The sequence below is a fragment of the Taeniopygia guttata genome, chromosome 13, assembly GCF_048771995.1.
Source record: "Taeniopygia guttata chromosome 13, bTaeGut7.mat, whole genome shotgun sequence".
Lineage (NCBI taxonomy): Eukaryota > Metazoa > Chordata > Aves > Passeriformes > Estrildidae > Taeniopygia > Taeniopygia guttata.
In genome coordinates this window covers 8,717,152-8,732,176 of record NC_133038.1, presented here as the reverse complement: position 1 = coordinate 8,732,176, position 15,025 = coordinate 8,717,152, and the positions used below count along the sequence as shown (strand labels likewise).

Here is a 15,025-nt window from a genome sequence, read left to right as displayed (position 1 = left end):
CTCTGGGATGCACTTAGGGCTGCTGGGCTGTGCCTAAAGCCAGCCTGGCTGAGCTCGGTGTGCCAGCTCCCAGGGCTTTGGGAATCTGGGATCATCAGAGGAGAAACCCCCCTGGCTCCTTCCCTAACCTCAACCTGCAGATCCAAAGCCATGAGGTGGCTCTGACAAGCTGCAGCGATGCCAATCCATGGGAAAACCTCCTCAAGGGGCTTTGAGCTGCAGAACTGTAGGAGCTTCTGCTCCCAGTTTTCCACCCTGGAGTTGATTCTGCATCTCCCTTCCTCCTCAAACCCAACTTGCAGGTGCCAGATGAGCAGGGAGGTGTCCCTCTCCTGGGAATGCCACAGGAGGTGTGTGCCCTGCTCTAGAGGGAGGGTTGGCTCTGTCCCCATGTCCCTCTGCCACTGCCTGTGCAGCCAAACCACCTCAGCCCTCTTTGGCTGCAGCTGCTGGCTCAGCTTCACAGGGCTTTTCCTACCCCCCTTATCTCACAGCAGCCGAAATCCCAGCTAAACAAAACCCAGCCACAGACTTATTCAAAACATTTATTAGTGTTTAAGGAAAATAATAGTGTGTGAAAGGTACAGAGCTTTGTCCAAAGCCATATGCATTTTCTTTATTTACAAGCTTATTTGGCTGCAAACTCTACACGAGATAAAACTAGTATGTTTTTCTCCCAGAGATTTGGAATTAAGGACAGTTTGTCTTTTATTTATTTATTTTTTATTTTATTTTTCTCCTTTTAGTTCAGCACTGTAAGTTAGGACAGCATTTTCCAGGGTTTACTGCTATCTTTTTTCCTGTAGGCGTTTTGCTTCTCTCGCAGTATTTTCATTCCAGAACAAGGCTCATTCCAGATGCAAAGCATAAAGGAAACATTCATACCTTGGCTTTTAAGCTAAACCTCCTTCATGAACAGCAAGTTCATAAGGAATGTTAATTAAAGCATCATACAGTATCTAAATGGACTTTTTTTTTCTTCTTTTTTTTTTTTATAAAGAATTAAGGCTATGTAGATGTCACAATAAAATAATCTCAGGTAAAACACACCCTATCTGTTAGATATGAAAGAAAGGTTTAACAATAAATAAATGATTTATGCTGTCAATAACATTATGGAACTGTATAAAACTATATTTACGCAGCTTTAAACATAAAAAAAAAAACATACTAGTGGCATGAATATATACAACACAGGTCATGACATACGTTTAAATTATCATAGCCAGCAGTGTTCTTTTTTTAAATGGGGACACTATAATAAATAGAAATGTTAAATATTTACAATAATAGCATATGTGGAATCAGTAGATGAACACATAAAATCTTCACACACAGAGGAAAAAAAAAATGATGCCTTATACAAAAATCCCTCCCACCCACAGCTTGTCCCCCCCCATCCCAATTTTCATTGACTAAACAAGGGGAATACACAATTTTCCCCACAGAACCGATGAATACAAATAAAACTGTATGCATGCTGAGGTGATATGTTGACTGAGACATTCAAAGATGTAGATCTCTGTTTGGTTCCCATTGATGAATCAAGACCTCTAATGACAAGAGGGATCTTATTTTAGTTCAATGCAAGAACATTGGTAGCAAGTTGCTGTTTCTGTGGTTTGTGTTAGCCTTTTTTTTTTGTATTTTATTTTTTTTTTTTTTGTGCTAAAATGCTTGGATTGTCTTTTTGGTTTGAGCTTGTTCTTCGTGGTGGTTCTGTGCCACCAAGGGGGAGAGGACACTTGCAGGAAACCCACGGAGGCACATGCCAGAAACTTTCTTAGGGTGCCACCAGCAGGTTTTTGGAGCAGAGGAGGTGGCCAAGAGCCAGGCCCAAACCTGGGTGCTCTGTGGGGCAGCCTGGGTGCCCCAGGGGTGGCTGAGCTGTCACCAGCCCCATGGGGCAGATGCCACACTCCCTGTGCCACCACCGTGGTCTTTGCTGCTGCAGCACCTGGCCTGGTCCCAGCTCTTCCCACTGAAACCAAATGGAAATTTCATCACAGAACTTTGCTAAATCAGGCAGGATCCAGGCCACGTCTTGAAGCAAAGACCTGGTGATCACAGAGACACCTTTTCAACTCAACTGTCCCCTCTTGCCTCCTACGTGGTTGCTATTTAAAGCAGTGCCTCCAAGTTCTGCGGGTGGATCCCTGCATTAAACCCTGAATGTAGCTATTAGGAGCCGTGCTCACTTAGCAGGAACTGAAATCTGAGTTGGCAATTGTAGCCAAATTCCAACACCCTCCTCTCCTGTTTATGCAGCTCCTTCCCACCATGCAGCAAGACGCACGTTCGTTCACTGGGTACGTTCTGTCTCTGCTGAACTGCCTTCCTGCCCCCACAGCTTTCCTCCCAAACTTTCTAAATGAGAAGGCTCCAATCCCCGGTGTGATTCCCACTTTCTAAGAAAACCTCCCTTTTTCCGCCAGAGGAAGCTGAGAGCTCACCCTCCTGTCCCTGTGGGTGCTGCAGCCTCCACTTCCAGTACAATATCTGGGAATATAGGATTGCAGAGCTGCAACCTGAGAATAACAATTGCATAGGGGGTAGGAGAGATATGGCCAAACACCTAATTCACACCTGAAACTGCTTAAAGACAATAAGCTCTTGACACTCTTCACCTTTACTAACTCGTTCTGTGGAGATTGGTTGTCCTTACCTGCACAAGAATTAAAAAACCCAAGTCAATCCCCTCTCCTTGTCTTTGGCATTTGGATAAACCAAGCTATAGGCAGGTTAGAGTGGGGCTCCACATCCCAGCAAACCACACCATACTGCTAAGGAGAGGCAGGCTCCTGATGGGCCTCCAATGCAGCCCTAAGAAGAACTAAATAGATGGGGATTTATAAGGTCCTTTGCTGTCTGAGCCCACACCTGCCCCTTTAGGCTTGGGCTGTAAGGGTGGAAGACCTGTATCACTGAGGGGGCAGATGGAAGCAGACAATATGCACAGGGTTTTCAGAGGTCCATGAGAATACTTTTGGGGGTCCTCCACCCTGTGCAAGTCTTAACAGTCACATTGCCTTGTCTGGAAGCTGATTACTTGCCTTTGAAGTGACTGGGTATGGTTCTGTGATCAGCAAGTGTCAAGTTGTTAAAAACTAACAGGGGGCACTTAAAACCAGGCAGCGTCGCCCAGGTGGGAGCAATGGCTCAGAAGTTACTTCAGAGAAAGCGACGGAGCTCCAGACCACACGGTTCCTGTGCCAGAGACGGGGCAGCTCCTTCATTAGAGAGCTTCACATAGAGAGCCCTGAGCTCTGGCATTCCCAGCCACAGGCAGAAACCAAATCCCCCTGGAATTCAGCCATCTGCTGTAAGGCTGTGCCCTGAACCTTTGGAGGTGCTAAGCCACAAGCAGCCACATGCAGCCTGGCAGAGCCCGCTTGGAACCTTCTCCCCTGCCAAGGAGACCAAAGGGAAAAAAAAACCCCAAAAGAAAAAAAAAAACAAAACAAAAAAAAAAACCCAAAAAACAACCAAAACCAAACCCCAAAACCAAACCCAACCCAACAACCCCCAAACAAGATCCTAAATTTCAGATGATGTCCGTTTCGTAATAAAAAAAGGGGAAAGAATTTAGCTGGAGACATTTTGCCACCCGAGCGCCGAGTTTGCTGGATCGATAACCCATTGCCACTGCTCTCCCTTTTTGCTACTATATACACACTGATGCCGAGGTCCATAGATATCTTGCAATGCCCTGTGCTTGACCTCTGAATGGGAAATGCTTTGGAATGTCCATAGACAGGAGGATGGAACTCAACGGAGGAGCGGGGGGGAAGGGGGAGCCGGTGCCTCTTTTCACCTCCGGATGTCGGAGAAGTCGGACAGTTCGTCCGCCCGGTCCAGGATCCCGTGGGCCCCTTTGGGCCCGTGGCCCCCAGCTTTGACCCGGGCGTTGGAGTGGCCCTTGGTACCTCTCTCTGCCTTGGCTGCTCGCAGGCTCTCCCTGTGCTCGGGCTCGGCGTGGGCCACCATGTCCCCACGGCCGGCAGCGGCCCTGCTGCCTTCCCCCGCCTTCTTCTCGGCCCCCAGGACGGCGTCTCCGTGCACGGCCGAGGTGCAGAAGCTCAGGATGGAGCAGAGGCTTCCCCAGTTCTGTTCACACTGGGCCTGGACGCTCCTCGTTATTGCCTTTTTCACCTCCTCGCCACAGGTGAGCAGGATGTTCACTAGGTCAACGTAAGGCCTGGAGGGAAAGGGAGCAGTGAGAGGGAAGTTAAAATCCATCCCAGGGAATCGCTGAAGGAGCTGCCTCACCCTCCCTGGGCACAGCAAATCCAGTGGTGTGAGTCCCTGGCACACCCTGACTCAGCAGCAATTCTGCCCACGTTAATTATGGAAAATCCCATATTCTAATCAGCCATTTCGCTGCGGGAAATGCACAGTGGCATCCTGTCAAAGCCTCTCTGCATTGATCTTGCTCGCTCTCCCCCTGGAGATAGTCTGGGAGAACGGGAATGTTCACCAAAGAACAGATGAGGTTTTGCTTGGCAAGTGGAAGAGCTGTCTCACACTTTCTGCCTCCATCTCTTTCCATACCCTCCCATCTTTGTTACTCAGGACACAAGGCAAAGGACACTTGCTCCAGCCCAGAGCCATCAGCTTCACCAAACAGGCTCTGCCTCTGGGTGAATGGCAGTACAGAGCATTCACCAGCCCCCAGCCTGCAAGAGGGAGGCATTTTCTCACCTCTGTGAAAGCAACAAATACTCAGCTAGAGATTCTTTGGCTTTCCTCATCATCTCTGGAGCACTGGGTGTTGATCTCCATCACAGGCAAGATCCTATCTGGACCCAGGATCTGCCTGAACAGAGCTCAGACAAATGGAATCCACTTTGGTGGCACTTTTTTCTTCCCACACCAAGTTTTATTTCTTCATTTCCTTACAGAGCTTTCAGTATCCACCTTTTCCCAGCTGAAGAAGGCCTCAAAACATGTCCTGGCTCAATCCCCTCTGTGCTTCCCACCCACCCCTGAGTGCCCCCAAGGCACCAGCAGCTCGAGCACAGGCACTTGGGCTTCTCAGCCACAGGTCACTGAGTGCAGCAATTTTAAAATAGTTGTGGTCACAAGTTTTGTGGGTCAATATTGATGTTGTCTATTGACACAACAAGCTCAGCTGCTTGCAGGCCCAGAAGGACGTGCTTAAAAATCTTCCACGGCAGGAACCAGCCACAGCACAAGGGGAAAGCTGCCCGGGGTCAGCAGTCGTGGCTGTGTGGGGTGGGTGGTGGGGCTGCACCTCCTGGGCACCCCATCCTCCAGCTTTGGTGGCTGTGGACAAACCTAAATCTATTCTCATTAACTTAAGACAGAAGTGATGAGGAAAACCAACAGATTAAGATCAGTGTCTAACTTTACCAACCGCTTAAACTCATTTTGAATCACTAATCTTGGAGAGGCACCTATTCCTCCTATCTCAAAATATTTCCCATGGTTGGATTGTTCCTGCTGCTCAAAAAAAAAAAAAAAAAAGTTACTTGGAATGCAGCAGGGACCAATCTGCCAAGGCCTGTCACCACTTCCACCATAGCAAATCAGCCTGACCCCCACAGCTGACTCAGGAGGAGGCTTCACTGCCCGACCGCGACCGCGTTCCGAACACTCATCGGGAGAGAACAGTCAGAGCAAGAGAGAGAACAAGCCTGAGAGCTGCCACTTGCTTCTCTGCTCTTAGGTTTTTGTTTTAAATGTAAAGCAGGAGATAAGAGAGAGCTGAGCACGTTGCATACAAAGTGACCCAGCAAAAAGATATAAACCTCCCTCCCAAGAAATGAGTTCTTGAAATTGGGCATAACCTTTGCAGAAATCTTTGTAAGAAAAAAAGGTCGCTGGTATGACTAAAAAGTGGCTCAGCTGCCAAATATTTCAGGTATTCAGAGCCTGCCAGAGCCCTGTGGATTAATACTGGCCCATTTCTCCTTGCCTGTTTTACTTTCTGCATTTCAGCCGGCCTGACCAGAGTACCTGAACTGAGCACAAGGCTGCAAGTCAGCAGACGTGATTTTATTTCCAGCTCTGCCACACTTGCCTATTGATCTCGAACAAGTTCCTTAGTTCAAGAGCTTCAGAGATGGCCTCTAAATTTAGGGGAGGGGAGGAGGCTGGCTGGTTCTATTTGGGGAGTCCCGCATAGGAGAGCTGAGCTCCCACTCCGGGAGATGCTGGAGTGTAGGAAGCGCTAAATGAGCTCATGCAAATTATAGGTGTTCAGCTGAATGACCCTCTCTTCTCCAACCAACAACCCCCCAGCTCAGCTCCCCAGAAATAAGCGGCTGCCTCTGAGCATTCCTGCTTGAGCCTGTTCATAAAATAAGGATAACTCATTCCTCCTCAGACAGGCTTTTGGCTCACACGGTTCTTTTCATCCCCAAATGATGGGGGGGGGGGGGGGGGGGTTAATTGGTGCCAAGTACCCAATTTATAGCTGCTGACACAGCCCAGGCAGTGCTCAGAGAGGTGCTGCTGGGCAGGATGGAGCCCTGCTGCCCTTTTCCCTCAGCCCTGGGCACAGCAGCTCTGCCCCCAGCCACGCCTTTGATCCCAGCCTCAGGAATGTCCAAGGAAAGGGACTTGCTTTCGGGCCACCATGTCCAGCTTGAACAAACCACAGCACAAGGATTTATGTGAGCAAATTGGCATGGAAGCATCTCTCTGCAACTGCAGCTGAAATATTAGTTGGGGGTGGTTTTCAGCTGTAAAGGAATCAGAGCTCCTTTGGGCAGTGAGGAAAAGAAAATGCAAGGCTAAAATTCCCAAAGAAGTGATTCTGCAAAAAAAAAAATTTGTCTCTCATGACTGCTGGGATTTGGAGTTTCTGTGCTAATATCAAGGCACAGAGGTGTGGTAGGAAGATGCTCTAAGGTTAAGCCTGATGCCAGGCTGTGGCTCAGCCTTCTTGTTTCAGGAGTGAGACGTTCACCTGCAAGAAAAACAGGCTCTGATTTTTGCATTTGTGCACAAAGAGTCAGTGCAAACAGCTTGTGCTTGGTTTGTTGCTGTCATGTAGCAGCTTTGATCAATTCCAAGTAGGATTTGTGCCTGCCATTCCTTGGAGGACAGCTGTGCTCCCAGTCAGAGGAATGAAGTCCTCAAAAATCTGACTTGTGCCTTCATTTTGTGCAACCCCATGTTTTATTAAAAAGCATCTGAGATTAATAAAGAATAAGATGAATGGGAGATTACCTGGGGGACTGCAGCTCTTTCAGGGACAATAAACTACAAGACATTTCAAAGTATGTATTTAAAGAAGAAATTACCATCTTGCTGACAACTTTGCATAAACCCTCTTCCCCCTTCTCTAGTTGTCACCTATAATAGGATACTGAGGTCAAAATGATGTCTTTGAGCTCAGAAAATATACAAAAAAGCATTGTGAGATGCCTCGGGGAATGGCAGACGCTGATGGTCTATTTGCCAGAGCACCAAGTGGACTGGTACATCCAACTCCAACTCATTTCACCCCCTTCCACAGTCACATCTCACCCTTGGTACACAAACTTCAAGGGGCCCTGCAAAGAGAGCTTTACCTCGGTGCTGTACATGGGAAAACAAGAGGTGCTTAAGGCCAGAAGGAGGTGAAACAGCTCTTGGGCAGATGCACAGCCCACTGGCACTCCTGGAAGGAGCTCCCACGCTCTGACTGCACCAGCACGGAGGCACTTACTCATGCTGCAGCAGGTCTTTGAAGTGAATCATCTCCACAATGACCTGGACGTTCTCCTTGGCAGCAGAGCAGAGGTCATGCTTCAGGTAGCACTCCCGCTGTAACTGGAACACCATCTCTTTAATGGCAGGGCACTTACGGCTGATGCAGCTGAATTTATGCCTCAAGGCATGAGCCTTACACTTCAGAGCGTCTTTAATGAAGGATTTTCCCTGAGAAGGAAAGAAATGGAGTAGGTCTGTATTTTTGTCCATTAAGCACAGCAGCTGATTTATGCCCAGCCAGCTGCTTCTCTGCAGGACAATGTCAAGGGTTATTACAGTGCTAAGGATATCACTGCATGGCTTTCCTCTTCTTCTCTGTTTCTCTGCCCTTAAAGACCCTGCCAAGTCACCCAGCTTTGCTATCCCAGTGGACCTGAAACACCCGGGGCTTCCTCACTGCTGCTCTGGGTTTTCCTCTGCCCCACCGAGGGAAAGAGCAAAAGGAAACACCTTGAAGTAATTCAGCACTGGAGTTACTGGATTAATTTGCTTCTAGGGTGGAAGAACAAAAGGTTCACACCAAGGAGAGGGTATCCTGCCATGACTGAGCTCCTCAGGACCACAAGCAGATATCCAGTCAGTAACTCAGTAACTGAAGGTTTGTTTTTTTTTTTTTTTTTCATTTTAAAGTTAGTTTTCAAACTCAGAGACATGTATGGACAATCTATATGCACATGCTGTATTCCCCAGCTATCAGTAGTTTCTTCCTCAGAGAGGGACTCAAATCACCACTAATAATAATAATCATCATAATAAATCCTACAGTGTCTTCATGCAAGAAATTCTAAGTGAGATTAAGAAAATCACACCAAGAAGCTACAAATTAAGGTGGAGGAAAGCTGCTTTAGCAGCATCTCTTTACCCACTGTGATTCCTTCACTCAGTTGCTTGGTGGGCATCAAACCTCTCCCTTCCTTTCCTTTGTTATTGGAGCCTGCAGCTCCAGCTCTGCTCAGCCCCCTGTGCTTTGCTGAGAATAGGCCCATGGAGGTCTCCTGCACTGCCTCCACCTCTTCATCAGCCTCAGGTTCTTTTATGCAGGTACTCCATGAAGACCAAATCCTAGCTCCCCTTTATCCCAAGAGTGCACTGCCCCAGCTCCACTGACACTAAATAAGATTCACCCTGACCTGCAAGCAGATGTTGTCCCCAAATTGTTTCAAGCCAGAAATGTTTCTTGCTCATCAAAGAGCTGCTTCACCCCTTTCTGTTTCCCATACCAAAGGCACTCCCTTGCCCTTCCCTTTAGGAACAAACACACACAGCACAGTAGGCAAACAGGGGTGAAAAAGAGAATTCTTATATAAACCCAAACTGACATCAATTCTCAGGTTTCAGAGCAGAGAACAGAAAATGGCCAGTGTTAGTCTTGTCATTTAATACAGCTTGAAATAACTGGGGATGATACAGAGAGGAGCTGTGAAAAGCCATGTCATAGCAGAGGCTAAAGTCACCTTCATGTTAAATAAAGCTCCAGGGGTTTAAATCTTCTGCTCTGGGGACAGTCTGGATGTGAGACGGGCTGTGTTTGACGAGCAGCATCAATGGCTACTCTCAGCCTCCACAGGCACCATACCCTGGCATCCCAACTCTTCTTCCCTACTCCTTTGGTCAACTGACAGAAATATTGTGCAAAAATAAACTAGTGTTTTCTGGAAGCCACTTGGAAATTAGGTTGAAGGTTTTCAGATACCCACAAAAGCAGCAATTCCCATTTTAATGAGTAGCCAGGACCTTCGTACATCCTTGAGCATTTGAACCTCAAGCTCCAGCACTTCAAAGAAGTGCTCCCTACTGGGTGGTCCCACCACCCCTCGTGGGACAGGCTGCATCCTGAGGACAGCTCTACTTTGTGCCACGCTTTTAGCAGTGCCATGGAGCTGGTGCTTTTAGTCAAGTTATTCTGTAAACTGCCTGCTCAGGCCAAATGCCGCTGGCCTGTCGGAATGTTCCCTTCCCTCCACGCTGAAATGGGAGAGGAGGTTTACAAGACATAATAACAGGATGTCTCAACGATGCATAAACGGTCTGGGGAGAAAATGAAGGAGACAAACTTAATACCACATACCATGGAAGTAACGTATTTTAACGTCAGCGCTCAAACTCAAGGCTTGCTTGAGTACAGCAGCTTTAGGAGGTTGCCTGGGCTGGTTGTGTGCAAGTCTTGAGGGCCAACTTTAGTAACTGCCTGTTGGGAAATGCTGAGATAATTCTAAATGAATTGGGAGCCCAAGCTGCATCTCAGTTGGCTTTGAACAACCATGGTGTAGAGGCTTAAGCTGCCCAGGTTTTTTAAACCCATTTTTGGCTCCATGAAGGGCTCTGCTGGAGTTATCCTGGGCACAGGAGGTGGAAGGGATATCCAGGCAGCTGCAGCTACAGCCAGCCTGTCTCCTAGAACAGGTTGCTGCTTTATTACTGTCCTGAGGTCCTGATTCTGGACCTTTCAACCAAAAAATTCCCTGTGAATCATGGCAAGTAGACTGGCTCTGGGAATTTATTTGTGCAAAGATGTGTTAAGGAGCTGCAGTACATGCCAAGTGTGTGTTAGAAGCAAGCAGACAGGCAGGACATCTCCCTCCCCTACCCTGTGTTACCTGGGCGTCGAATTTTCCAGCGTTGTGCAGGAATGTCATGCAGATCTCGTGTAAGCCTCGGATCTCACAAGAATTGTTCTCAAAGCACTCAAACACTCCACATCCCACATCGCCAGCATTTACCAGGCAGTGCTGGATTTCAGCTAAAACGAGTATTGGTTAGAGTTAATTTGAAGAACTCTTCACAAGAACTGGTGGTGGGTAGGGAGACAGAGTTGTTTTGCTACCAACATCAGTTCGAGAGAAAAATGCGTGACAATGGTTAATCGTGCCCGTTTTTCACAGGAATTGGGCCAAAACTTGGGTGTATTACGTTATGAAAGTGATATCCAAGAAGTAAATGCCAAATCCACTATGCTTACGTCAAATTATTTCACTTGAGAACTGTCTCATGCTCTTGAATTCCTCAGGAGCAAAGGACAGGTGTGATTTTTGCTCTCTGGCTTGTGCAAAGCCCCCCCAGCAAATTTAAGTGCCAAAATGAGAAGCCTAGGACCCAGCCAGCCAAAATTTTTCATTTTTGGTACTTTGAGCAAGTTTCTGGTCATTTAGCACAACGTTTTTTACAGACCACTGGGTTTTGCCTGTCAGGATGTCTGTCAAGTTAATGGCAAAACTCCCACTGATAAGTAAAGTCCTTTGCACCAGGAGCTGTATAAAAATGCAACTGGGTGCTCAGCCATGCAGAAATCAATAGAAAAGATTTATATTTATATATATAGTATATAAAACAGATATACTGGAGCTAGCAGTTACATATGTGTTTATTCTGCCCTTTCAGATGTTATGTAATACCACAAAAAATGCTGTCTAATACTCACTTTCAAAAAAAACCAAAAAACCCCAAAAAACCAAAACAGAACCAACCCCACCAACCCAAAAATCTAATTCTTAACATGACAGCTTCTGGTCCTTTAAAAAAAATGGATGTAGTAGTACTGCCAGAGGGAAGGTGGTTGCTCAAAAAGCCTGGGGATAAAGTTAAACAGGGGCAGCTTTTAGACCAGAACTGAGGATGCTAAGAATTCCTGTACTCTGTGCCCTGTGGTACCTTTAATTAAAGTTCGCCCTTGGGAGCCAGCCTAATCCCCCTGGAACCGCAGCGTGTTTCAGCCATCCCCAGCCTCCCCCTCTGCCATGCGGTCCATTTGCAAGTCTTCACAGCAACTTTCGGTCTAATTTCCACCCGCTGCAAGGCAGAGCGAGGAGCCGCGGGTGGAAACGCAGAGCCTGCCGGAGTTCTCACGACCCACCCGCCACCAGCTCAAACCCAAATCACTGCCGCCGCACTTTTCTTTCTTTTTTTTTTTTCCCACCTTTTTTTAATTTTTTTTTTTTTTTTCCCTTCTACCTGCCCCTGAAGTGCATCTGGGGGTGGCAGAGGGGTGGGATGCAGGGATTGTGTGATGCAGGGAGGGAAAGGTGCGCAAACCCATCCGCACCGGGGTGGGGGGGAAGGGGCACTGGAGCTTTTTGTGGAGCGCTGCGGAGCCGGGCGCTCTCGGGGCCGGGAGCGCGGCTCTGGTGCTTGTGTTGGCATCCGGATGCAAACCCTTTGCCGGGATCACATGTCCTGGCTCCAGCGTGCTGAGAACTGCACAGTGCCGTGATTCACATGTGGCAGTCCCTAATGGGCATTCGTGCATTCCTGCTCGTGTGTGTTTAAACACGCCTCGCAGCACGGAGAGTGTTAAAAAAAAAAAAAAAAAAAAAGAAAGAAAAAAAAGAAAAAAGGGGGGAAAAGGGGGGGCGGGATGAAGGAGGGGGGGGAAGGGAAGCGTCTGGATCCCGCGCTCTCTCTTTGCACGGCTGGGAAGCGATCCAGCCAAGTGCACGCCCCAACTCTCTCTTCCTAGGCAGATAATGCCCGGGGGAGGGAGCGCGGGGGGCGGGAGAGGAGGAGAGAAACCCCCGGCCCGTTGCATCATTGCCCGGCTCCCTCCGGAGGAGGCAGAGCCCCGGTCATCCCCGGACCCTCCCGGCTACCCCCGGCCCTGCACCCACTTCGCCGAGAAACTTTCTCCTCCCCGGGCTCGCAGCATCTCCGCGGGGCTCCGGCCGCGGGGCCGCGGCTGTGCACGGGCAACACGTGCTTGGCAGAGCCGGGGCTTTACAGGTAATTCGAGCGAGCACCGATCTCCTGCGATGACTTACGCCTGACAGTCGGACAGCGAAATAAAACGCCTGTCACAACTCGACGCGGCTGCAGCAGCAGAAGCAGCAGCGGCGGCGGCGAGGGGAGGGGGACACGCAGAGGCCAGCCCGGTGCCCCCCCGGCCGTACCTGTGTTCTGCAGGGACAGGCGCCCCTTCTGCTGCGGGGTCCTGTCCTGCGGTCCCTCCGGCGGGTGCGTGGCCTCAGTGCCCGCGGCCGCCGGGGCGCTGGCCAGCAGCAGGGCCAGCAGCAGCGCCAGCAGCAGCGCCGGGGCCACCAGCTTTCCGCCGAGCTCCGCGCACATGGTCGCGCCTTCCCCCCGCCGCCGCCGCCGCCGCCGCGTCCTCCCCCGCGGGGTGCCGCACCCGGGCCCAGCGCGCTGCTCGCCGCGGCCCCGCGAACCGCATGTGCCCGGCGCGGCGGCGAGCGCGGAGTGGCGGCGGCGGCGCCGGAGGGAGCCTCAAATATCCCCGCCGAGCCCCGGTGTCACTCGCATGAGGGAGCCGAGCAGGTGTCGCTCCGCGCCGCGGCCAATGGCAGCCGCCGCCCCGCTCCGCCCGCCCGCCGGGGGCCGGCCCTGCCCCGCCGGCAGGTTGCAGCCGCCCGCCCCCCGCCCCACCCGCGCCGCGCCGCGCCGGGGGATGGGGCTGCGGGGGGCTGCGGGGGGCAGCGGCACCCGCCGGGGCGGGGGGAGGGATAGCAGGGGGAAAAAAATGATATTTAAACAAAAAAGGTGAAAAAGCGGGATTTTGACACGCTTTGGTGGGAGGCGGCAGCCAGCGGCCGCTTCCCCCACCCCCTCCTCGGGCAACTTCGGGGCGCTCCAGTCGCCGCTGGCCTTGGCGAGGAGCAGCGGGGTGCCCGTGCCCGGAGCCGGCTGCCAGAGCCGGCCGTCCTGCGGCACTGCCGCCTCATGGCAAGACTTGATTTCAAAGAAAAAAAAAAAAAAATCCCTTTCCGAAGCAGCTATTGCAATGACTTTCTTGGAAACCTTCCACTCCCTCGGTTCCCCCACCCTGGGATTTTGTACCACGCTTGCTGCGAAGGGATTTGAGCCAAATACATCACTTGAGGGGGGAAAGTGGTACCCTCGGTGCGCACTCGGATGCCCCCTTAGAACCCGAGCACCGTGGGGAGAGCATCACCCTTGCAACCCCCCTGGGCAGCTCTGGCTGCTCCCTTTTGTCCGGTAGCTGGAGCGGGGTGGGTGGGGGGGACACCCACCACAGCACGACGTAGGAAAATCCGTAGCAGGTGATGAGAAGTGCCGCGCTGGCTGGGGAGGGGCGAGCGTGTCTCCCCTTGCCCTGCCGTAATGCACATCAGATGTTTCATCAGACCCCGCCGGCCCCATGCGCTCCTGCCCCCCCTTTTCCCCTGCAGCCCCCGAGCCCCCGGCAGTGCCGGGCCGCGCTGTGCCGTGCCGGGGGCGGGGGTCCCGCAGTTAGGAATGTCTCCAGCTGCTGCTGCCGCCCGCTTCCTCACAGCTGTCAAAATGCACTTGAGGAAATCCACTCACACCTCCCCGAGCAAGGGTCTCCTCGGCGGGACGTGACACCGCGCCGCAGGACCATGGCTCCACGGCTACGCACCAGCAGGCACGTCCTGACACCCCCTCCCAGCCCCGGCCTCCCCTGCTTTTGTCTCAGGCCCACGGGGTTTGTGTGCCGAGCCTGAGCCGTGCGAAGTTTTATTTTATTTTATTTTATTTAAATCCTTCCGGAGGGTTTGACATCGCAGCGTCCTTTTTTTTTTTTTTTTTTTTTTCTTTTTTTTTAAGGTTGAAATTCCTAACGGCGGTGCCCAGCTCGTGTGGAAATTCCCTTTTATCAACATGCTGCTGCTGCTGCCTTCGGAACTGCAACTTGCAGCTTTCCTCTAAGGAGCTGGCTGTGCCAGTGTGGATTGTCTGCAAAGCCCCCGTGCCCCTGGGATGGGCTCTGCCCTTTTTGACAGCGGGGCTATTAAAGGAATAGGTTTTTCTTCTTCATTTGTACCTCACCCAGAGTGTCTGGCCCTTCTTTTGTCCTTGTTCTCTTACTATTTATACTGCTGAAGAGTTTTGCTATTTAATTGCCTTTGCTAGGTCTAACTTAGCTTGAGCTTTCAAAGACCGAGGGCTGAATGAGTTGAACTCGGGCAGGAGAATTTAAGGGATGGCAGTTTTTCCTCTGTTGTAGAAGATAACATCCAGTACATTGCTTTTAACCAGCGAGTTTGTATTATATTTATATAAAATATTTTTTTCCCTGGCGTTTGGCAAATGATGCTTTCTCATAATGCTGTTTCCCTGCTGCTTTCAGTCTGATGTCCTCCTGCAGCCATTCCTCATCAATCTTTCTGCCTCTTTTTAAAATTACAGTTTTTGGACGTGTTTTACCCTTTTGACTTTTGAATTCTGTGCAGTCTCCATCCTCCAGACCCCACGTTCCTCCATCTGCTTGATTCCTCTAGTCAGCTCTCCTAATTTCTCAGTCTGTGTCCTACAAACCCCGCAGCCCTGGATGCCTTAGTGGGCTGCTCCTCCTTTTCAGCCCATATTGTATTAATCG

General features: G+C 50.4%; 1 protein-coding gene and 1 long non-coding RNA gene across 2 annotated transcripts; one reads left to right on the top strand and one right to left on the bottom strand.

Moving 5' to 3' along the window:
- Positions 1–529: 529 nt before the first annotated feature.
- Positions 530–13,014, bottom strand: STC2 (stanniocalcin 2). Its single transcript, XM_030283943.4, has 4 exons — positions 12,603–13,014; positions 10,320–10,462; positions 7,679–7,890; positions 530–4,198 (listed from the first exon to the last, which is right to left on the bottom strand). Exons 1-4 carry the CDS (start codon positions 12,775–12,777, stop codon positions 3,811–3,813), a joined length of 918 nt encoding a protein of 305 aa, XP_030139803.4. The 5' UTR covers positions 12,778–13,014; the 3' UTR covers positions 530–3,810.
- On the top strand, positions 12,201–14,474 carry LOC140685007 (uncharacterized). Its single transcript, XR_012058102.1, has 3 exons — positions 12,201–12,435; positions 13,961–14,071; positions 14,254–14,474. It is a non-coding gene; the product is annotated as an uncharacterized lncRNA (long non-coding RNA).
- Positions 14,475–15,025: the final 551 nt, after the last annotated feature.